Source organism: Podospora pseudoanserina, assembly GCF_035222485.1.
Source record: "Podospora pseudoanserina strain CBS 124.78 chromosome 7 map unlocalized CBS124.78p_7, whole genome shotgun sequence".
In the NCBI taxonomy this organism is placed as follows: Eukaryota; Fungi; Ascomycota; class Sordariomycetes; order Sordariales; family Podosporaceae; genus Podospora; species Podospora pseudoanserina.
This window is the reverse complement of record NW_026946671.1, coordinates 688292-708269: the sequence shown is the minus strand read 5'-3', so window position 1 is coordinate 708269 and position 19978 is coordinate 688292. Positions and strand designations below refer to the sequence as shown.

Genomic DNA, 19978 nt, shown 5'->3' with positions numbered 1-19978 from the left:
AAGAAGAAGTCGCTCACCGCTTGCCAGCTCCTCCGTCCCGTTCCTCTGCCACTTACCTGTGTGCTTTCTGCTCGCGCAACGAGGAAGTAAACCCACCCTGACGACGCCATCCGCCAGACGACAATCGGAAAGCAGTCCCTACACATTCCCGCGGGTAATCCAGCCGGCCGTCGGGCATGAGCGGAAGAATTTTTCGCTGGGGAAGTTGCTGGCGCGTGTGGTAGTCGTGAGGAGGCGAGGTCTTGCTTTTTGCTGGGGAGCGAGGGTGAGGTAGTCACGCGATGCACGGCTCCGAGGTGGAAGGTCCCACAAAGGTAGTCAGTGTCGGAGTGGATGTTGCTCCCGTTGCTCGCGTCATCACCGGCTGGACTGGAACGGGAGGGGACCAGAGTTGCCGTGGGTAGATTGGTTGGTCCCTTCCATGCCTGTCTATGTTCAGACAAGTGCGCATGATGAGATATGGAAGGCGAGGAGCTGCTACCTACATTATGGATGGAGGGCCCGCCCTGGAGAAAGTATGGTTGGGTGCCTTTTGTGTGGCTAGTCATTCTGTCCCCGGCGTGGATGTTCACGAGGATATGACGCCTCAGTGAAGAACGAACCATCACCTGACCGGAGGAACGAGACCGGAGCTTGGTTCTCAAGCAAGGCAAGTGCACAGCCGGAGGTCCAGGTCCAACTCGTCCATGTCCTTCTTGCTCTCGGGCGAGCTGATACCCAGGAGAGGTGCTGGGCAGGCGCCGCCGGAGGCGCCACACGGCGTGGGCTGCTCATCTTGTCTTCCCTATATTTTGCGTTTCCCTCCTCCTCTTCGTACAACCAACTTTCATCAACCAGCTTCATCAACCAACTTTCATCAACCAACATCCATCAACCAACATCCATCACCAGCCCACATCGTTCTGTCCAACAATCATGCCATCTCTTTTTGACAACCGGGATGAGGAAAGCTCTGGGCCCATGCCTTATGGTTACAAGGTAACTTGCCGGGCTCTCCGCCGGGACAAAATCCGAGCCGCCAGATTCTTTCAAGACCAGCTGCGAAAAAGCATCAAGTTCCGGGACTGGTCTTTCACCCGAGAGCGGTTTGCTTGCTAGATACACACAGACCTCGGTGTTCTGCACCAATATGTGGATCGAATCAGAGCTTGCCCAAACATGGTGAGCAAAGAATCCGAGTTCAGCCAGGTGGTGCAATATCTTGAATTTTACGCTCTTGCGGTGAGGAAGTGTATGTTTTTTGTCCCCTCACAATAGGCCAATAACTGATTGAGAGACAGACCTAGAAGCCACACATGGCGATCCTGCGCTTCCCCCGACCCCGGAGTCCCCTAGCGATCTACTGAGAACACACATCATTCCGCCAAGCTACTTCGTCAATGACCAACCACCAAAATTCCAGGCCGGGCTCCTTAACCTCCTCCAAATGGCTGCTTTCCCCGCTCAGTTTGCGGGCAGGTATAGCCTTTTGAGAGAATACGCTCAACTCAATTTCAACACCAGTACGATGAATTGGGAGTTCTTCCACCTGCACGAAGACTGGAACCTGTTTGATCTGCCCCGAGACATGCAGACGCTGTGGAAAACCCATCGTTTCGCGCTGGAGTGTCTTGGTGAGACTGCCCGCTGTCCACGGAATCCCGCCATCGTTTTCGTCAAGCTTCGGCTTCACTGGTTACCGGAGGGCAGCTCTATGCCCAGTGACGCCGTCATTAACCTGGCTGACGAAGACATTCTGGAAATGATGAATCTGGAGCATTACGAGGAAGACACGTCTAGGTCTAAGGATGGGTTCGAGGTGATGTCGAAGCCTATATATCCTGATCATGAGGATGGTTTTGAGGACGATGGGTTTGAGGGTTTGCGGCCTCTATACAAGACGGGGGATGTCTATTGCCTGCCTGTACCGAGAGAACAAGTCCTAAGGGTCCAGCAGGCTTTTGACCTTCAATGGCATCTCAGAGAGGCTGGGTTCATGGCTGGAATCAAGTGTGCATGATGGGAGGTTTGATATCATATTAACGAGCGATTGGGAAAAGAAGACACTAGCGAAAAGGTACTTGTATGCTTCTGGCAAGAAGTGCAGGATTAGCTTGCACTTGTTATGACTTGAACATGATTTCGTTTTTCTGCTTGCTACGATGACGTGGAATGGTGGAGTTCACACCACTGGAGCTGAGCCTCCCGTTACACCACAAGACCACCATCAAGAACCCCAGCGAAAAAACGACATCTTGATAGCCAAGTTACATAGCATGACTATTTCCAAAAGAAAGGCACATTCACATCATCACCACCCTGCTACCCTACCTACCTAGTACAGCCTCCTCTCCACCTTGACCAAAACCACGCCCTCCGTCTCGACCCCCCTCCCATCCATCAGATGCACAAACCTATACCCCTCCCTCAACCTATCCAACCTCACGCACGCCCACGCGGCCAAGCTGTCCTTTCCAATCTCGTCATCCCTCACCAGGAACCTGACAAAGCTCAGCTCTGGCACCACGCCGGGGATGCCCTTGAAGACCAGTTCTTGCCCTTTCCAGTCAGGGTCGACGGTGCCCTTGAGGGATTTGGTCTTTGCCTTGTACTCGCCCTCCTTTTCTTTGCCGTCGTCGGGGATCGAGGAAGAAGCGGCGGCGGTTGTGCCGTGCCGCTCGCCGGGCTCCTCGACGTGGATCTCGACCTTGAGGTAAGGGCGGAAGCCCGAGGGTTTGGTGTCGCCCAGGGGGAGGGGTATGTCCTGCGCCGCGAGGACGGCGATGGCGAGGTCCATTGTGTAGTGCGTCACCGCGTTTGCTTGGGGGGCGGTACCGGCGGAGGGAGTGGTTGGGGGGAGAGGTTTGTGGGGGCGGTAGCCTTCTGGCTTAAGAACATAGCCATTTGTGCCTGCAAACATCCCCTCGTTTAGCATCATGCCTTCGTCCCAGTTTTGCCAGTTTAGTGCGACGACTTGGATCCCTTTGCGCCAAAAGACTGCTGGGTCGAGGTTTGACGATCGGATCCTTAGCCCTGATGGGTAAGCCCGCATGAGGTAGCGGCGGTTGTGCTCAAACAGGTCCTGGGCTGATTTGGCGTGGACTTCGGAGACGCCGGACTCGGAGAGGGAGAAGATGTGGGTCGGCATTGAGGCTTCCGGTTGGGTCAGGGATTTGAAGGAGACGCCGCGGGTGTAGATGCCCAGTTTTGAGAGGGCGTGGATGATCTTGGAGGGTTTTTTTGGTTTGGTGGTGGAGGGGTCGATGTTTTCGGGGGGGGTGTCGCTTCCGGGGGGGGAGGTGGAGGAGGCGGATGGGGGAGGGGTGTATTTGACCTTGACGAGGATTCTACCCTTCAAGTCGCCGGGGGCGGGGAGGCATGTGGCGTCTTCTTTTGGTTCGGGGAGGAGGAGGTCGCCCCAGGTTTCGGTCATGATGGCTACCATGGTGAGTTGCTGTTCGGGGCTGCAGTGGACCTCGAGGGAGACGATGAGGGGGGAGTCGGTTGTTTCGAAGGCTGTTTCGCGGATTGCGAGGCAGACTTCGCGGAAGGAGACTTCTTTGGTGAGGGTGTAGCCGTGGTAAACACGAGGTTCCTTGAGGGAGGGGGCGCGGTGGATGGTTGGGCCTGCTGGGCCGGAAGAGGTCGAGGTTGACCTGTTCAGGGGCGCGCCTGAGTCTGTGTTGGAACCTATTTTTGATGATGAGTTTGCGGTCTTCTTTTCCTTGTTTTTGTCCTTCGCAGAGGGAGGTGATGTGGGAGTGGGCGATTTGGTGGCAGTTTTGGTGATGGTGCTGGATCGGGGGGTGGTGATGGTGGAAGCAGTACTGATATGTTTGTCCAATTTCTTACCCAAAGACGTCTTTTCCAACTTGCTCGTCAGGGAGCTAGGAAGCTTGTCCTTAACCGAGCTCAGTCTCTTCTTGGACTTGGACGTGACCCCTTCCTCGTCACTGCTACTGATACTGGTATCGCTGTCGGAATCCGGCTCATCTCCATCCCAGACATCCACCTCGATGCATCTGCAACCTCTCTTCAAAACATTCCTGTAGGCATCGGCGCTGGAGTCACTCGACAGCTGGTTTCCGGTCAAGTAGGTGTTGTGGCTGGAGCTGATGAAGTAGGCAGATAGGGGCCAAGAAAGGTCGACTTCCTCAGGGGGTGCAACGGCACTGGTCACTTCTGAAGTCATGTACTTGAGAAAAGTGACCAACTCCCAGTCCTTATCGTCAGCTAGTTCCAGGGCAAGTTCCGAGGGTGTATCGTGTTGAACCGTCTTCAGGAAAACAGCCGTCTGTTCGGGCGTCCAACTGTCCTTGCCGTGGGCACTGTAGACCTTTCTGAGATGATCAAGGACATGAGGCTTGAGATCTCTCACTCGGTGCACGCGGCCAGAGACACCACCACCGGCTTGGTGTGCACCATCGGGAAGATGTTCGTATGCTGCCGCCATATTGTGTTACTCTGTAAAGAGCTTAAGCAAACAGCCGATAGAAAGCAAGTGTGTAAGTAAGTAAAGGGGGGTGAAAAGCAAGCAGGTTAGGTTCGTTCCCAAGAGACAAGTTTTGCAAATGTTTTTTCAGTGAGGTACCCAAGAAGCAGAGCAGCTGAAGTGAGTGAGAAGCCGCCAAGAGGCAAAGCAAAAGGCCAAGAATCGGGTCTCGATAAGGCCTCCAACAACAGCTGTGTTGACCTCTTAAAATATCTCACAAAATAATAGCGAGCTGCCTCCTTGGAGCAACAGTGAGGCAGCTCCCAAGCACAACCCCGCCATTGGCAAGCTCCCCCGTGGGGTGTGCCAATGTGGTCATTACGTTTCACTAAGACCCCGCTCCACTTGCAGCTTTCAGCTGTGAACTGGGCTTTTTCAGATAGAGAGAAAGGATCATGCTGCAACCTGCAGGATGGCTTATCCCGAGATACAAATCACAGGTGAAAAAGACAAAGTACAAAGTATTGCCTTCGGCCCACTGCTGACTGCGTCATCTCTGCTCATTCCTGCCGTCTTGTGGCCATCGGGGAAGCTGACTGCATGACATGGTCGTCAAAAGTGTGGCCACATGCAGTTTAGGGGGTTAGGGGGGTGGTGACCTTCAAGGTGCTCAGCTCAACACATCCCACGTGGACTTGGACTTGGACTTTCAGCCTCAACTTCATTCTTTCTTGATCTACTATCTACTATCTACTCCATCCCACCCCCGGGCAACTCCTCCAACCACCCATCCAAATCCTCCTTCACCTTCCTCTGAATCGAGCACTTGTTCGCATTGACAATACTCTGGCTCTTCAGTGTCGGACAGTTCAGCCTGTCCTGAATCAAATCACTATTGCAGTTCGCATCCATCGCCCGCTGCAGCGCATCCCCCTTCCACCCAAAGATGTAATCCCCGTGGTTGCCATACCCAGTCTTGTCACCAAACGACCATACAAACGGCTGCGACCCATCCGCTGGCCAGAGCGCCTTGTTGTTGAACGGCCGGGTGTCCCAGTATGTCTCATAAAACACCTCGGGGATCTTGATGGGGTGGGTAGAGGGGCAGTTCCGGTTGACGGGGTAGGCAACGTGGCTTTGGTGGTCGGGGGAGTCGGTGTTTTTGCCGTCCCAGCAGGTAGGGAAGCGGACGGTGACCATGATTCCTCCTGCGCAGGTGTCGGTGGGGAAGTCATATCGATATCCTGAGCGCGTCATGGGGGATGCGAGGCAGGTGAACTGCAGGGCTGGGTTGGTGCGGGCTTGGGCTTGGGTGCGGAAGGCGGGGTTGCCCACTACCATGCGGAAGCCGGGCTTGAAGGCTGTGACCGGGCCATTGGAGATGTAGTAGACTGTTTGGCCTCCGTTGGATGCCGAGTAGCCCAGGCCGTTGCCGATGGTGTTGACACGCTTATAGGTGCCGTTTCGGGCTTTGAAGAAGAGCACGGCGGTCCAGTAGTTGGAGAAGTCTTCGGTGAACTGGCAGGAGGTGCAGGTTGAGGATTCGGAGATGTCGTTGACATTGGGGTCCATAGTGACGTTGAATGAGTTTCCACCGACGATTTGATGAAGATGGGGAGACGGGACTTGGCCGGGGTTGACGAGAGGGTCGAGACGGTCGACGACGAGCTGGGAGCAGGAGAATCGGAGCATGGCTGCCCGTACGCCTGTCAAGGGCACGATGGCCGCTGTGAGAACATTGGTCCAGTGCATGGTGAGTAAAGTATGGTCGCTGGCGTTCCTCTCTCGTTGGGTTCACTCGATGCTCCTGAGTATGGATCAGACCAGGCAAGAGACTATATGACTAGGACACAGAAACCTCTGCCATTTAAATACACAATGAGCTCGACTTTGACAGTGTCGATCGAGGCCTCGTCCTCGCAAAAATCAAGTACCGACCTTTTGTCAGCCAGCCATGTACCCCGTTCCAAGGTTTGCTCATCAAGTCAACCATTCCATTAATAACAAGCACTTAGAATAGTGACATGGTATTGGATATGTGCCCTGTGCATGCTTTGTGGAGTACATCGGCAGTCACAGTCTTCGCTTGTAATGCAGCACCAAATATATTAGGCTGTTGTTACTTCCCGCTCCCGTTACCTCAAGGCCGTATAGGGCCAAGGCGGGCTGTCAAGATTCCAATCGGGTGTTTTCTGATTGACGGGAAAATCATATCGAGCACGTGGAACGAGTTCAATCTATTCAATAAAGGTCAACGACAGAGTTGTTGGGAGTACGAGGTCAACTTACCAGTAGTTCTGATGAAGAGTCATGACACGGCGTGCTTTTCTGTCTACACACCATCCGTAAATTATAACCTCCACTGTTTAAATAACGCCTTGTTGAATGTTTGAACCTGGCAGTCTATGATTTGGATTCGCTTTGATTTACCGCATTTTGGTTCGCCAATTCTACTCTGGTGACTTTGATGGAGAGAGATGAGGTCGCCACGAAGGAGCCAACCACCGAGAACAAAGTGTGGACGAAAATGAATCTCGGATATCTTTAGCTGAATATATGGTAAGTCTTACGTCTGATTACCTATGTATCAATATGCTCTCGGCTCGATTTCAATGATATGGGCACCCAAAACTTGGCTTCACCATGTTATCATTCCTACACAGGCGAAGAATATAGGAAGACAACGAATAATTCTGAGTTTAGCTTATGAAAGATGATGTCAGGCCCCTCATTGCCTGCCGGGATAGCTTATCGTCAGCCGATAAGCAGTTGTGGCTGGTGAAGCTCCACTTTAATTGATGGTTGACATCTCTCGCGCGTCCTTAGTTTGCGACAATGCGACAACACCACCTAACTTCCACTTCCAGTCCCTTTTCACGGCACCACAGGACACAATGAGCAAACCAGTTATCTCCTTCGGCCTCAAAAAATCTTGCCCCCCCTCCAAAAAACCCACCCTCCCCGCGCGCAAAAAGCCAGCCCCCTTCGGCGGCCTAGGCGACGACGACGACGACGACAACGAAACTCCCCAAACCTCAGTATCAATCACCGAAATCGACGGCTTCGACACCCCCTCATCAATAAATAACGACAACGACTCCGACTCACGAAAAAGACACAAAAAATCCTCCAAACCCCCTTCCGCCCCCCCAAGCAAACCCCCATCATCCAAAACCCTCCAACCAACAGGGGAATTCACCGACCTCTCCAGCGCCCTAGCCTCCCGAAAATACGCCAAAGAAGCTGAGTCGGCCGACCCTTCCATCTACGACTATGATGCCGTCTACGACTCCTTCAAAGCTGCCAAAAAGCCCAAGTCAGAAGACGAAGCAGCCGCGGAGAAGAAACCAAAGTATTTCTCTGCTCTCCAACAAGCTGCCTCGCAAAGAGAAAGGGATAGGCAAATAGCGGAGGAAAAGCGCCTAAAACGAGAACGGGAGGCAGAGGGGGAGGAGTTTGCTGATAAAGAAAAATTCGTCACCGAGGCGTATAAGCGGCAGCAGGAGGAGAATAGGCGGTTGGAAGAGGAGGAGAAGAGGAGGGAGGAGGAAGAGGCCAAAAAGAATAAGGGGAAGGGGATGACGGATTTTTATAAAAAGATGCTGGAGCAGAAGGAGCAGGAGCATGCGGCTATTGTTTTGGCGGCGCAAAATGCGGCGAAGAAGCCAGATGGCAAAGCTGAAGCTGGGCCAAAAGAGGAGGAGGAAAAGAGCGCGACTGAGAGGGCTAGGGAGATTAATGCGCAGGGTGGGAATGTGTTGATTAATGATGATGGGGAGGTGGTGGATAAGAGGCAGTTGCTGAAGGGGGGATTGAATGTGGCGCCGAAGAAGAAGGCGGAGGTACAGCAGGAGAAGGCGAGGCAACAGGAGAAGGCGAAGAGCAATGGCCCAAGCCAGGGAAGTAGGGGTGTTTATGCACCTGGTGGGAAACAAGCTATGCGGGAGAGGCAGACGAGGATGCTGGAAGCGCAGCTTGAGGAGACGCTCAAGCGGTCGAGGCAGGAAGAGGCGGAGGAGACGGCCAAGATTGAGCTTGCGACAAAGAGCAGGAAGACGGAGGCGGATGTGTCGAGCGCGAAGGAAAGGTATCTTGCGAGAAAGAGAGCTGCGGAGGAAGCCAAGAAAAAAGAGCCATGAAATACTTGCATGGCTTTTGGGGTGGAGGACGACGGACCGCAATAATAAGATTCATCTGTTGCACCTCAGCCATTTGGGTATCTGTATTCATATACAACTCTGCCCATCCCTGCCCGTTGCTCTACGCCAATATCGTACAACCTAGTATCATTACATGTCCCAAACCAATGAATTAGTGGTTGCCCTCAGCCCCTTGCCGTAACCTCCGGATGTAGGTGCCGTTGACCTCGTTCCAGGACGCAATGTACTTCTCGACGCAGTAGGACATGCAGGTCTTTTCGCTCGAGGAGAGGGAGGTGCCGGGCTTGGGAACGCACTTCTCAAAACAGCTGCCGGTGATACCCTGGAAAAACAAAACATGTTAGGGACTGGGATCAATTGTGAGAGAGGCGCGAGGTACCTCGATAAGAGCACGGGCGTTGGCTGTGTTGGTCTCTTGGAGAGTGGCCTGCACGATGGCTTTCTTGACACCCTCGGAATCCATTGTGAGAGGGTTTTTTCTTGCGGATTGAGGTTTCTGTGTTTTGAGGCGTTCGAATTCAGTTGGTAACAAATAAATGGGCCGGATTTGGGGGGCGTCGATCGAGGTTAGGACTGGAGATGCATGCGACTTCCAAGGCCTCGAAAAAGTCCAAGCATGCAGGTGAGGTGTGGCGTATGCTGGAGCTCTGTTGTGGCTGACCCTGCCTGGAATCTTTGGTGGGTGCAGCGATTTGATATGGTCTGTGCTTTCCTCTGGGCAAGCCATCCTGGGCTTCCTTTCAGCAATCAAACACCTTGTTGACCATCACTCGTCGACTACTTCATCAAGACATTGTTTTTGCACTGCCTTTCATCCGGCCAGACTTGAAGTGAACCCATTTCAGCAAGACACAATCGCTATCATGCTGAGCACCATCAGAAGCCGACTCCTTGGCAAAGGCACAGCCAATGCTGACATATGGAGTATCATCGCAACCTGAACCAATGGCCTGCCACGCCCACATCGCTCCTCTATCTCACGATTTCTCCTTGACAGAACATTAGTCCAGCTCCAGCAAGAGCTACTCAATATGGGTGAAGCCATTAATTATGACGATTACACAGTGGCATGGATGTGCTTCGATGAGCTCGTTGAGACAGCACTTCTGCTTATGCTCGACGAGGAGCATGGCACAATTCGAAGCTCGCGCTCAAAGCTTAAAGATGTTATCCAGCAGTTCATATTCGGCAGAGCATCCGAGCTCGGCGTTGTTGTTTACTTTCAGCACCCCAATCTAAGCAAGGACCAGTTCTCTATGTTCGACTTGAAATCGCGGTTCCCGAAACTTGAACTGGTTGTTATTATCACCATCGAGGACGACTTACCTGACCGAGTCAATGAGGCAGTTATTCGTAAGGGAGATGTTGTGGTTAGCAACCTCTCTGACGACGGCAGTTTGGAATACTTGCGTGGAGGCCCATTGGATGAATCCCTTAGGAGAATCGACACTCAAGCTGAGCCGTTTGGTATCTATCAAAACTCATGTTGCGAGCCGGGCAACCCTGGGCCGCAAGTCATTATCACCCCTAACACTAAAGGCTTCGGGATGTCACCGTTTGGGGATGGCACTCTTCAGGGGTTGGTGTGGGGGATTCGACACCTTCCCTCACTTCTAATTCAAGGCGTCACGGACAACTGCAAGGCCGACGACTCACTGGGTTATCCTGCGGCCACAGTTGCAGCTTGTGCGAGGCAGATAACCACTGAGCTATTTGCCTCAAAACAACTGCTGCCAACGTTAGTTCCCATCGTCACCTGTGTTCTGTGAGTTCATGCTGATGCTTTGCAAGCTTCCCTAGTCGTTGTTGCAACAGGAGAATCGAAGACACTCTATACTTCGGGGCATCTGGATGGCTTACACCAAGTGATTTCACTACACGCCATCCCGCCTATATCAAACAACGATTTCCCGGGACCTGGTTATCGGTGCTATCTTCTGAAGAGTATCGTTCATGGTTACTCAGTCCGAATCGCAACATCTTAGTTTGCACAGGCAAAGAAGGGATTGGCAAAACAATTATGGCATCGACGATCATCCAAACCCTACAAGACAGATTCCGCGAAGATACCACGACAGGAGTCGCGTACGTCTACTTGGGTGACCTTCCCACCGAGCAAGGTCTACCACCTATCATCTTGTGTTTATTCCAGCAACTAGCGCAGAGCCTGTCAGATGTCCACACAACATTGATTGCCACGCATGCCCATTTACCAGCCGCTGATGATCTCGCCGCCATCCTCCAAGGCCTGGATTGGGTTGTTGCAAGATTTTCACAATTGTGGATCATCTTGGACGGCATCAACCATTGCCCGCCAGATATCCAAAGCGAATTATTCAAGGTGATGCTTAAACTCCAGGAAAACCACGACCTCAAGCTGTTACTCACCACATCAGAGCCTATTCCCGAGGCTTTCAAACGACGGAAAGGCGTCTTGCATCTGAAGATACGACCCAGACATAAAGATCTTGCCCGATATGTGACAGCAAATCTTTTTCGTTTGTCGTTTATCCGCCAGAGAGACAGAGAACTCACGAATCGAGTCATCAATGAGTTCCTTTTGTGGTCAGATCAGAGGTGAGTAACGAGGATAGTGGTGAGGTGCCATGCCGTGGTAGTCATCATCCACACAATCATCGATCATAACTAACTGTTGTCATCTGATAGTTTCCAATTAGTCAAAACACATCTGGATGTACTGACAGGTACAGTGCCCCCAAGCACGTTCCTTTGTCAACCGGCTTCCTCTCTCTCTACATTAGAGACTCGTGGCCTGGTTGTGGCGGCCTCTACAAACAACCAAACCATTGTCACAGCCTTCTTGAACCATGGCGTGGATGTCAACACCACCGACAGCCTCGGCAACGCACCTCTTGCTTGGGCTGCTGAAGCAGGGTATGAGGCCCTTGTTGACATGTTGCTGAGCAATAATCAAATAGCTGTTAACCGTCGAAATCACGCCGGCCACACCGCCCTTTCACTCGCCGCAAGCCGAGGGCATGTCACAACTGTTGAGAAACTTCAATTGCACGGTGCATACCGCAACTTGAATGGCGCCCTTGAGCATGCCGCAAAAGGTGGACATACCGCAGTGGTGAAGCTGTTGTTAACCAGTAAACTCCGTGGTCTGAACTTGAGGGTCGGGCACTCGGGATCTTCATGGCATGAGAGCCTTTCGACTTATGACCCGTACGCCAATCTTCTATCGGTCGCTGTTGAAGGGGGACATGTGCAGCTTGTCAGTTTTCTGCTCGCACAGGACGGTATAGACAAGGCTGTCAAGTTTCCCCAATATAGCCAAGACATGGACATGTTGACCTACGCGATTCAAAGGCGCCATGACGAAGTCGCCGAACTGCTATTCAGGCAGGCCGAGATGGGTTTATTAGACCCGATAGCCTCCCAAAACGCTGTGCAGGACCTTCTGCTTCGGGCTGCCAAGGCTGGATGCGCGAGAGTTCTTCGATTGCTCCTGTCAAAATATCGTGCCGAACCAAATCATGAGCCTATTAGCTTTTCCGAACTTTTGGCTAGTGGTGATGCATCAGCCACATGCCTGTTGATGGAGATCGAAGGCGTAGACCTGAGCTACACGGACGAAGAGGGCCGGACAGCACTAATTGTTGCAGCAATGGTTGAAAACGAGAAGGCTGTGGATATTCTCCTAGAAGACCCGACACTGGATCTCAATCATCGAGACCAAACAGGGCGGACAGCACTGGCCTGGGCGGCACTGAGAAGCCATCGATCGATACTGGCAAGGCTGCTCGCGATGGAGAGCATTGATGCTGACATCGTGGATGTCAATGGGAAAACGCCTCTCCTAGAATTATGCAGCGGCCTTGACAATTGGAATAGCGGAGCAGAAAGAGAAGCAGTTATTCGTCAGCTCCTTGCTTCTGGTCGAGTCAACATTAACGCAAGGGACAGCAAAGGGAGAACGGCTGTAATGATGGTGGCAAAAACTGCCACTGAAGCCCTTTTCCGGCTGTTTCTTTCTCAGCCAGGTATTGAACTTGAAGCGGAAGACGAGAACAGGGCAAATGTGTTGCTACACGCCGGCATTGGGGAAAACTGGAGGGTGGTGGAAATATTGCTGGAACTGGGCCGGCTTGACTTGAACTGCAAAATATCGGATGAAGCGCCTCGCGAATTACGTCTCCGCGGGCAAACAATCTTTAGCATGGCGATGGCACACGGGCCGGAACGTGTCAGGGAGAGGCTCTTCATGGAAAATGACATCGATGTCAACACCCCAGACAGAGATGGTAACACGTTGCTGAAGTTGGCAACGGAATATGGGCATGCGAGCATTGTTGACAGGATTCTCAGCATTGAGGGGGTGAATCCCAATATCTTTGCTCGTGATGGAGAGACAGCCCTCATGGCCGCCATCAATGGTCTGTCCGAAGAAATGGCAGACACCTTGTTGAAACACAAGTCGATTGACCCAGAGAAACGCAATCCTGACGGACGGACGCCGCTTTCTTTGGCAGCGGAGCGAGGTTTGCTACAAACCGTCAGGCGGCTTCTCAGCTTTGACCAAGTCGACCCTGATTCCAGAGATAACGACGGTCGAAGCCCGCTGTCCTGGGCTATCTCGCCATCTTGGAACCTAAGGCCTCAAGACACGGCGGCTAGTCGAAAAAAGGTGGCGCAAGAACTGCTCGAAACTGGCCGGGTCGATCTCAATGCCGAGGATACCGAAGGATGTACTCTGGTGGAACGAGCAATTGGTGATTCTCGTGGGGATAATATTCTGGAATTGCTTCTGGCCAGAGAAGACGTCAACCTCAATCGCGTGGACAAGCAGGGTCGGAACTTTCTCAAGATGGTTCTAGATCGAAGAGAGCCTGTTCTGTCACGGAATATCTGTGGAATACTTGGTGTTTGCTATGAGGATCTTGAAATTCTCGACAATCCTCCTGTCACACACGCGTCAGAAGACACCTCGAGCGAAGGCGAGGACCGAGTGGTAATGGCAATGAAGTGGGGCAGGGGTCTGACTGGCTGTCAACTGGAGCTGGGAGTACAGCGCGAAGCGGACTATGATGGCGACCGCGTGGAGGAATGGAGTCTTTGCAAGAGATGCGATACCATCAACCTTGATGAGGCCTTTTCTCGACGACCGAGCTCATACTGGGGCAATCTGATCGCGAAGTTTGACGAGCCGCCATCAGAGAAAAGTCAGCAGTCATGTGGACTCTGCAGACTGATAGCCAGCGTGCACCCGGCCCCCTCTGCGGATTCCAATACGGCAGAAGAGCAGGACCAGTTCGAACTACGAGCGTTTTCTGGCCTCCTCATTTGGCTGTGCGAAGGCTCGGAAGACTTTTACTCGAATTTGCCAGAAGACTTGATCGACACCCTGTTCCTTGCAGTTGTCACCAGCAGCGGCATGAAATCTGATGGTTACCCTGATATGGGAAACATGAGCGACATCAACGGCTCAGAAACCTTTGAGCCCGTGATGCGTTCGGGTTTTATAGCCCGCGTTGGCTCAAACTGCTCTTATAGAGGGCGGGCTCTCTCAGTCAAACACGTGCCATTTAATGAGGTGGATTTTGGGCAGATCAAGAGCTGGATCGCAGATTGCACTGGGAACCATTCAGACGCTGTCTGCAACCCAACCAAGGTTCATGAAATCCCACACTTTCGGCTTATTCACTGCGCGACGAGGGATATCGTCCATATAGATGCAGCGCCGCCGCCACACACCGCCTTGAGTTACGTCTGGGGTGCCGTCCAAGATGGTCCACAGAACCAGCATAGTCTTGCCGGCCTCAAAATGGAAACAGTCGTCGAGGATGCGATCAAGGTTACTCTCGCTTTAGGCTACGAGTATCTCTGGGTAGATCGATATTGCGTTGACCAGACGCCCGGGTCGGTCAAAGACGAGCAGCTACGGCACATGAACTTTGTATACTATGGCGCAGAGGTCACCATCATCGATGCAGCAGGAGAAGAGTCATCCTTTGGCCTACCGGGTGTGAGCCAACGATTTCGAAAACGGCCGCCGGCGATAAAAGTGCAGGGACATATCCTGACTACCATCCCTCCTGAGCCGAGCCGTGAAATACAGTCGTCTAAGTGGGCCACTCGGGGGTGGACCTACCAGGAGGGATTGCTTTCTCGGCGCCGTCTATTCTTTACGCAGCACGAGGTGTCATTTGAGTGCGATGGCATACTTGCCAGAGAGGCCATCACCGTGCCCCCTATACTAAGCAAGTTCTCAACTCGGCTACGCAACACTGGAAACAATAGGGATCGCCCCCAGCCCAGCTCATGGCTCTTCCCCTTGGGTGGTGTCATCAACATGGAGGAAGACGACTTGGGGGTGCATCAACGACTATCGGAGTACGCACCACGGCAACTGACGTATGAGCTCGATGCTTTGAATGCGATGCTGGGGGTTCTTCAGTTGTATTTGTCGTTGCCGCAACCGGCTTATCACCTCTGTGGAATTCTTATTGTTCCGCAGACGCATAGATATGACTGGTCACCGGGTGGCCCGTCTGTGTACGTGGATGTTGACCCTAATACTGTGGCGGCGAATCTGGCGGGGTTTGTTTATGGTTTGCTGTGGACTTGTCGTCAGCCGGGGACACGACGGGGGGGATTTCCTAGCTGGTCGTGGACTGGGTGGACGGGCACGGCAAAGTTTGAAGGGCCACGGCGTCAGTGGAATAGTTTGGTTGATGTGTCGATTGTGGAAGAGGGGAAGAAAGGGCTGCTTTCATGGGGGGGTTATTTTGGTCTTGGTGATTGGGAGAAGAGGTATCGGTTTGGGCATCATCATGTTTTGGAAGTGGAAGGTTATGTGGGGTATGTCACTTTGCGGGAGGATACGCGATATAAATGGTTGGATGGGTTTATTGCTACTATGGAGGTTGGTGATGAGTGGACGGATGGGGGTTTTGTGTTGACCAAGAGATGTGATGATGAGGGGGGTGAAGGGGAGTTTCGTAAGAGGTTGCTGAGGGAGACGTGGATGGCGGTGGTGATGATGAGCAATCATGTTTTGGTTGTTGAGCAACAGGCGAGTGGGCTCTGGGAGAGGATGGGGGTTGCGGAGATGTGGGTAGGTCGTTGGATTGGGCCTCAACCGTATGGTGGGGAGGGTTTAGAGAGGAGGAGGTTGTTGCTTGGGTAGGGGGAAGATAGGGGGTAGGATGGCGTCGAGAGATGATGGGACTGTTCAGGGATATATATATGCTACGGTCTGGTACGGCATCAATCGGAACTTGAGCTGTATCACCAATCCAGGTTTTGAGGGAACAGTGGACAAGGCCATGTTGTTATTTCCCCGAGACATTTGGACTAATTTCTCAGTCTCTCAACTAGCCTTTATGGCGTCTCGCTTTTGTAGAAGGTACATATATCAATTTCAAGTCCACTCAATCATCAAGCCCCTATCGTAGGTAGCATCTGGAGGCGACAAATCTGTACAAAATATTTCCATATCTTCTGCGTAATCAACGTGATTTATTGGCCAGCTGACCCAAGCGTGCATTTCGAGGCTGAAGCGGCTCCACTCGTCGCCCAACAGGGGTAGCTCCCCAGCCCCCAAAGACCCGAACCCAGGCAGCCCGCAGCGTCCAAAAGGCCAGCTCACTACGAAGTCCAAACACCAGGTGCCATTTTCCAACGGGAGTCGAAGACATCCAATCCGACGACAGCCGGGGGCAAAGAAGTAACACTCGGCTGAAGTTGCGCTGTACCGGACGAACGAACGACCACGACAATCATTATCTGCCTCTTTCTTTTTTCTCACCACTGCATCTTTCTGTACACCTGGCCTCGGTCAAGCTACCCTTATTTTTTTCGACAACTACTCTACTACGCCACACACGACCACCACACTGCGAATCTTGACATCACCCACCGCGATTTTCCTTCTCGGCCTGCACCTCGATTCTTGACACACGACGCGCACACTGCTGCCGACCGGCACACCAACTCTACGAACACAGACCTGCCCATTGGCGACAACCACAATGCTGTTTAAGTCGACCCTGTCAGCCCTGTGGCTGGCTGCGTCTGCTTGGGCCGCCGGCCAGAATGACGAGGGGGATGTCAAGAGCATAGGGGTATGCTGAGCCACTTGCTGGGAGATGCTGGTTTCGTCGAGGGATCAGTTAGAGCTAACAGGAGTTACAGTTGAGGACACACACACTCGTGCAGGTGCGCATGCTCGAAATTCAAGCCCGATCGCATGGTCGATGGGAAAATATATGACTGACGACGAACAATGATAGCCCTATCTTGACAGTGACATGCAAAGTCGGTGGTATGACTTTGGAGGGGACACGATTATCCGTACCGACCAGTAAATCCCCCCTCGAGTCTTGAAGGCTATCCAAGAAGAAATGCTGATCGTTGATGCGCAGGTACATCCGCCTGACCTCGGACCATCCCTCGCAGATGGGATGGCTCTTTAGCAGAGTGCCATTGACCGCCACAAACTGGGAAATCGAGGTGGAATTCAAGATCCACGGCAAGGGCCAGCTCTACGGCGACGGGTTCGCCATGTGGCTCACACGAGAGCGCGGCAAGATGGGCCCCGTCTTTGGCGCCGCCGACAAGTTTGAGGGTCTCGGTATCTTTTTCGACACGTACAAGAACAACCGCCCCGGCGTCGTGTTCCCCTACGTCATGGCCATGGTTGGCGACGGCCACACCTCGTACGACAAGGACACGGACGGAAAGAGCACCGAGTTTGCCGGCTGCTCGGCCAGGGGCATCAGACACGCCACCGTTCCCACCAAGCTTCGCCTGACGTACTTCCAGGATAAGTACCTCAAGCTGGAGCTGCAGTACAAGAGCGAGGGCGAGTGGACCATGTGCTTTGAGACGAACACTCCCCCCACGATTCCCCAGGTGGCGTACCTGGGCTTCAGCGCCGAGACGGGCGAGCTGAGCGATAATCACGACATCATTTCGATCAATGCGAAGAATCTGTATACGTCCCAGCCGAACGCGGGCAAGTCTACTCCTGGGAGCAACAAGGGGGGCAAGAAGTCTTATGGCGGACAGGAGGGGGGTAGCAGCTGGACTTGGTTCTTTATGAAGATTTTCTTCTTTTTTGCGGTGCTGGGTGGTGCGTATGTTGGGTTTACTGCGTACAGGGCCAAGAACCAGAGGAGCCACCGGTTTTAGTGGATGGGTAGAGCAGAGCAATTGACATCAGCAGCCACGGAACGGCATGGGGAAGATGGTGATGCAGGGAAGCTCGACCTTGAAACGGGTATCAGAAGAAGACGAACTCATCGGAAGGGACGGAGTGCGCTGGTGGCTCCTTTCTCATATTTATCGCCGAATTGGGTGAAGTAGGGATAAGCCAAGATGGTCGTGTCTACACACGGGATCTAAACGTGTTGCTTGGGGGTGGGCGGGAAAGGGCAAAAGCGAATGCGGGATGGTTGCCATGTGTATGGGTCATGTCTTTGTTTTTTTTTTAATAGGGTTTCAATGGATGTCCAGCGAACACAGCAGTTTTTCGGTGCTGAAACCACAAGACAGTTATGGAGGTTCTAGTCCAAGACGGGATGCCCCTTTTCAAGACCCCCCGACTAGGTGCTCGTATACTTAGTGCGCCGGTGAGGTCGAGCGAGTCGCTGTAGGACTTGAATTGGGTGGGAAGGCGCATAGGTTTCCATGTGTATTTCTTGACATGTGCACTCCCTTGAGAGGAAGCAGAACTTTAAACAGGGGGTGAACTCCGTATTCATTTCAACTCCATCGGACCATTTAACCCGTGTTTTCATATGGCTCGTTGAAGCCCCACCGCGGATCTTTAACAAGTTTAGACACCAGCGACGACACGCCCACGAATTCAGGCCCGAAGCTAGGATAAGAGCGGGGATGTGGTGTTAATTGCGCGATGACGATGCTTTGACAGGGAGCAGCTGAAGACGCCAACCAGGCCAATCCCTGTGCTTGCTGTGCCCCGCCATCACAAGGCGAGACACGTCAAGCTGCAAAAGGAGATGCTTCACTTCAGCTTCACGTTGAATACCAAATGCAGAATGCGGGTACAAGGTACTGTATCAAGTGCCAAGATATAAAAGCTACTGTGAGAGAAACTGACATGGGGCTTTGGTTCAGGCGCGGGGTTAGGTATAACCTCCCATCAGAGAGAAAAGGGGGAGGGTGGAGGGGTGGTAAGTTGTCTTTCTCCTATGGCATGGCCGTGTTGGGAACTGGGACAAAGAAAAAGAGGGCTCGGCTACCACTTGGCTGCCCCGTACCTTACACTGGACACCACACGCTACCGTGACGTTCTCAGCAAGCGACGGCGCAGTCTTTTTGCAAGAACCACTCAGCAGCCTTTCAAACCCCAGGTGCCAGCTCCTTACTGGGCTGCCCAGAGGGACAAGGAGGAACGAGCGATGTGGTGCGTGGGTCCACTCATCCCTCCAACAGACAGACAGACAGACAGACAGCCAGGAGCAGACAGAATGGACAATCACTCAATGATGGAATTCTCCTCCCGTCACCACACACCTAGAATCCTAGAATCCTGGACTCTCCTCTTCTCTTCCAGTCCGACACCTATCGACCATTAGTTCTACACTCTTTGGAGATATCAACTTCCTATATCCGCGCACAGACACGGATTCAGATACTACACACGTAGCCGTTATTGTTGGCTTCTTCTTTAAGCAGCTCCCCCTCCTTCGCCTCTCTCCCCCCTCTCCTCCCTTCCCACATCAGCCGCCCCCTCCTCTACCCCCCCATTGAAGGCGTCGCTCGGCCTGTTGCTCGAGTCCCTAGCTCTGTGTGGCATCTGTTTCCGGAATTGAACGGCTGCAATTGTTGAGTCGCTCACTCTACACCGTGCGCTGTTAGGCCATTGCAACTAGACGAGAAGCAGAGCTGCCGCCGCTCGAGTGACAGCTTCAAATAAACCGTTGACGGGCCCCGCCATCGTCTGGTTAGCAAAAAGCCTCGAAGGAAAAAAAGCAATCCCATAAGGGATCTAGTCAAGGGTAAGGTGAGTTTCTCCTCCTCCTCCTCCTCGACATCTCAACCACACAAGGCCCGGTTCCAGTGACGTTTTTCTTTGTGCTGGGCTGCGATGCTTGGCTGCGAGCACATAGTTGGTGGTGCAGCAATATCATCACATTGCACGGGGTGTCCGTCCGGATCCATCTCCTGTCCCCACCAAAGCCAGCTTTCGTCACAACAATTTCTTAGGCCTACAATTTCGGCCGTTTGTTGATTTTGGGCCTTCTCCTATTTTAAACTAACAATTGAAGCTTTTTGGTGCAGGCTGCTCCCCTTTTTAACGGCGCGCGATTCCGATTCTGCAGTTTGCCCGGACCGCATCGGAGCAAGCTTCCCACTCTTCGGTTTCCCTGCTTGAAACTCGGTGTCACGTCGCCGACCGACCGCCGAACAAACC

The 19978-nt window shown here is 52.9% G+C and overlaps 8 protein-coding genes across 8 annotated transcripts; 5 read left to right on the top strand and 3 right to left on the bottom strand.

The window, feature by feature from the left end:
- Positions 1 to 843: 843 nt before the first annotated feature.
- Positions 844 to 2040, top strand: QC764_708970 (uncharacterized protein). Its single transcript, XM_062950513.1, has 2 exons — positions 844 to 1231; positions 1281 to 2040. Exons 1-2 carry the CDS (start codon positions 1159 to 1161, stop codon positions 1997 to 1999), a joined length of 792 nt encoding a protein of 263 aa, XP_062796537.1. The 5' UTR covers positions 844 to 1158; the 3' UTR covers positions 2000 to 2040.
- A 3-nt stretch (positions 2041 to 2043) lies between these two features.
- QC764_708960 (uncharacterized protein) lies at positions 2044 to 4892 on the bottom strand. Its single transcript, XM_062950512.1, has 2 exons — positions 3832 to 4892; positions 2044 to 3669 (listed from the first exon to the last, which is right to left on the bottom strand). The coding sequence occupies exons 1-2, from the start codon at positions 4430 to 4432 to the stop codon at positions 2315 to 2317; spliced, it is 1956 nt and encodes a 651-aa protein (XP_062796536.1). The 5' UTR covers positions 4433 to 4892; the 3' UTR covers positions 2044 to 2314.
- Positions 4893 to 5161: 269 nt separating this feature from the next.
- Positions 5162 to 6163, bottom strand: QC764_708950 (uncharacterized protein; the record flags this gene model as incomplete). The annotated part of the gene is made up of 1 exon (XM_062950511.1): positions 5162 to 6163. One exon carries the CDS (start codon positions 6161 to 6163, stop codon positions 5162 to 5164), a length of 1002 nt encoding a protein of 333 aa, XP_062796535.1.
- A 1046-nt stretch (positions 6164 to 7209) lies between these two features.
- QC764_708940 (uncharacterized protein) lies at positions 7210 to 8550 on the top strand (the record flags this gene model as incomplete). The annotated part of the gene is made up of 1 exon (XM_062950510.1): positions 7210 to 8550. One exon carries the CDS (start codon positions 7210 to 7212, stop codon positions 8548 to 8550), a length of 1341 nt encoding a protein of 446 aa, XP_062796534.1.
- A 70-nt stretch (positions 8551 to 8620) lies between these two features.
- On the bottom strand, positions 8621 to 9201 carry TIM13 (protein translocase subunit). The gene is made up of 2 exons (XM_062950509.1): positions 8951 to 9201; positions 8621 to 8893 (listed from the first exon to the last, which is right to left on the bottom strand). Exons 1-2 carry the CDS (start codon positions 9032 to 9034, stop codon positions 8723 to 8725), a joined length of 255 nt encoding a protein of 84 aa, XP_062796533.1. The 5' UTR covers positions 9035 to 9201; the 3' UTR covers positions 8621 to 8722.
- Positions 9202 to 9602: 401 nt separating this feature from the next.
- QC764_0103980 (uncharacterized protein) lies at positions 9603 to 10340 on the top strand (the record flags this gene model as incomplete). The annotated part of the gene is made up of 1 exon (XM_062941103.1): positions 9603 to 10340. One exon carries the CDS (start codon positions 9603 to 9605, stop codon positions 10338 to 10340), a length of 738 nt encoding a protein of 245 aa, XP_062796532.1.
- A 1793-nt stretch (positions 10341 to 12133) lies between these two features.
- QC764_0103970 (uncharacterized protein) lies at positions 12134 to 15724 on the top strand (the record flags this gene model as incomplete). Its single annotated transcript, XM_062941102.1, has 1 exon — positions 12134 to 15724. One exon carries the CDS (start codon positions 12134 to 12136, stop codon positions 15722 to 15724), a length of 3591 nt encoding a protein of 1196 aa, XP_062796531.1.
- Positions 15725 to 16131: 407 nt separating this feature from the next.
- On the top strand, positions 16132 to 18311 carry QC764_708900 (uncharacterized protein). Its single transcript, XM_062950508.1, has 4 exons — positions 16132 to 16661; positions 16732 to 16755; positions 16830 to 16900; positions 16962 to 18311. Exons 1-4 carry the CDS (start codon positions 16569 to 16571, stop codon positions 17728 to 17730), a joined length of 957 nt encoding a protein of 318 aa, XP_062796530.1. The 5' UTR covers positions 16132 to 16568; the 3' UTR covers positions 17731 to 18311.
- The last annotated feature ends 1667 nt before the right edge of the window (positions 18312 to 19978 follow it).

Bases quoted from the DNA above. Each gene is read 5' to 3' on its own strand.
- TIM13 (XM_062950509.1), bottom strand. From the start codon at position 9,034: ATGGATTCCGAGGGTGTCAAGAAAGCCATCGTGCAGGCCACTCTCCAA. The intron at 8,894-8,950 runs GTACCTCGCGCC...TTGTTTTTCCAG, and splicing joins ACGCCCGTGCTCTTATCGAG to GGTATCACCGGCAGCTGTTT.
- QC764_708970 (XM_062950513.1), top strand. From the start codon at position 1,159: ATGGTGAGCAAAGAATCCGAGTTCAGCCAGGTGGTGCAATATCTTGAA. The intron at 1,232-1,280 runs GTATGTTTTTTG...ATTGAGAGACAG, and splicing joins CGCTCTTGCGGTGAGGAAGT to ACCTAGAAGCCACACATGGC.
- QC764_708900 (XM_062950508.1), top strand. From the start codon at position 16,569: ATGCTGTTTAAGTCGACCCTGTCAGCCCTGTGGCTGGCTGCGTCTGCT. The intron at 16,662-16,731 runs GTATGCTGAGCC...CAGGAGTTACAG, and splicing joins GGGATGTCAAGAGCATAGGG to TTGAGGACACACACACTCGT. The intron at 16,756-16,829 runs GTGCGCATGCTC...GAACAATGATAG, and splicing joins GGACACACACACTCGTGCAG to CCCTATCTTGACAGTGACAT.
- QC764_708960 (XM_062950512.1), bottom strand. From the start codon at position 4,432: ATGGCGGCAGCATACGAACATCTTCCCGATGGTGCACACCAAGCCGGT. The intron at 3,670-3,831 runs GTAAGAAATTGG...CATCAAAAATAG, and splicing joins GTTGGAAAAGACGTCTTTGG to GTTCCAACACAGACTCAGGC.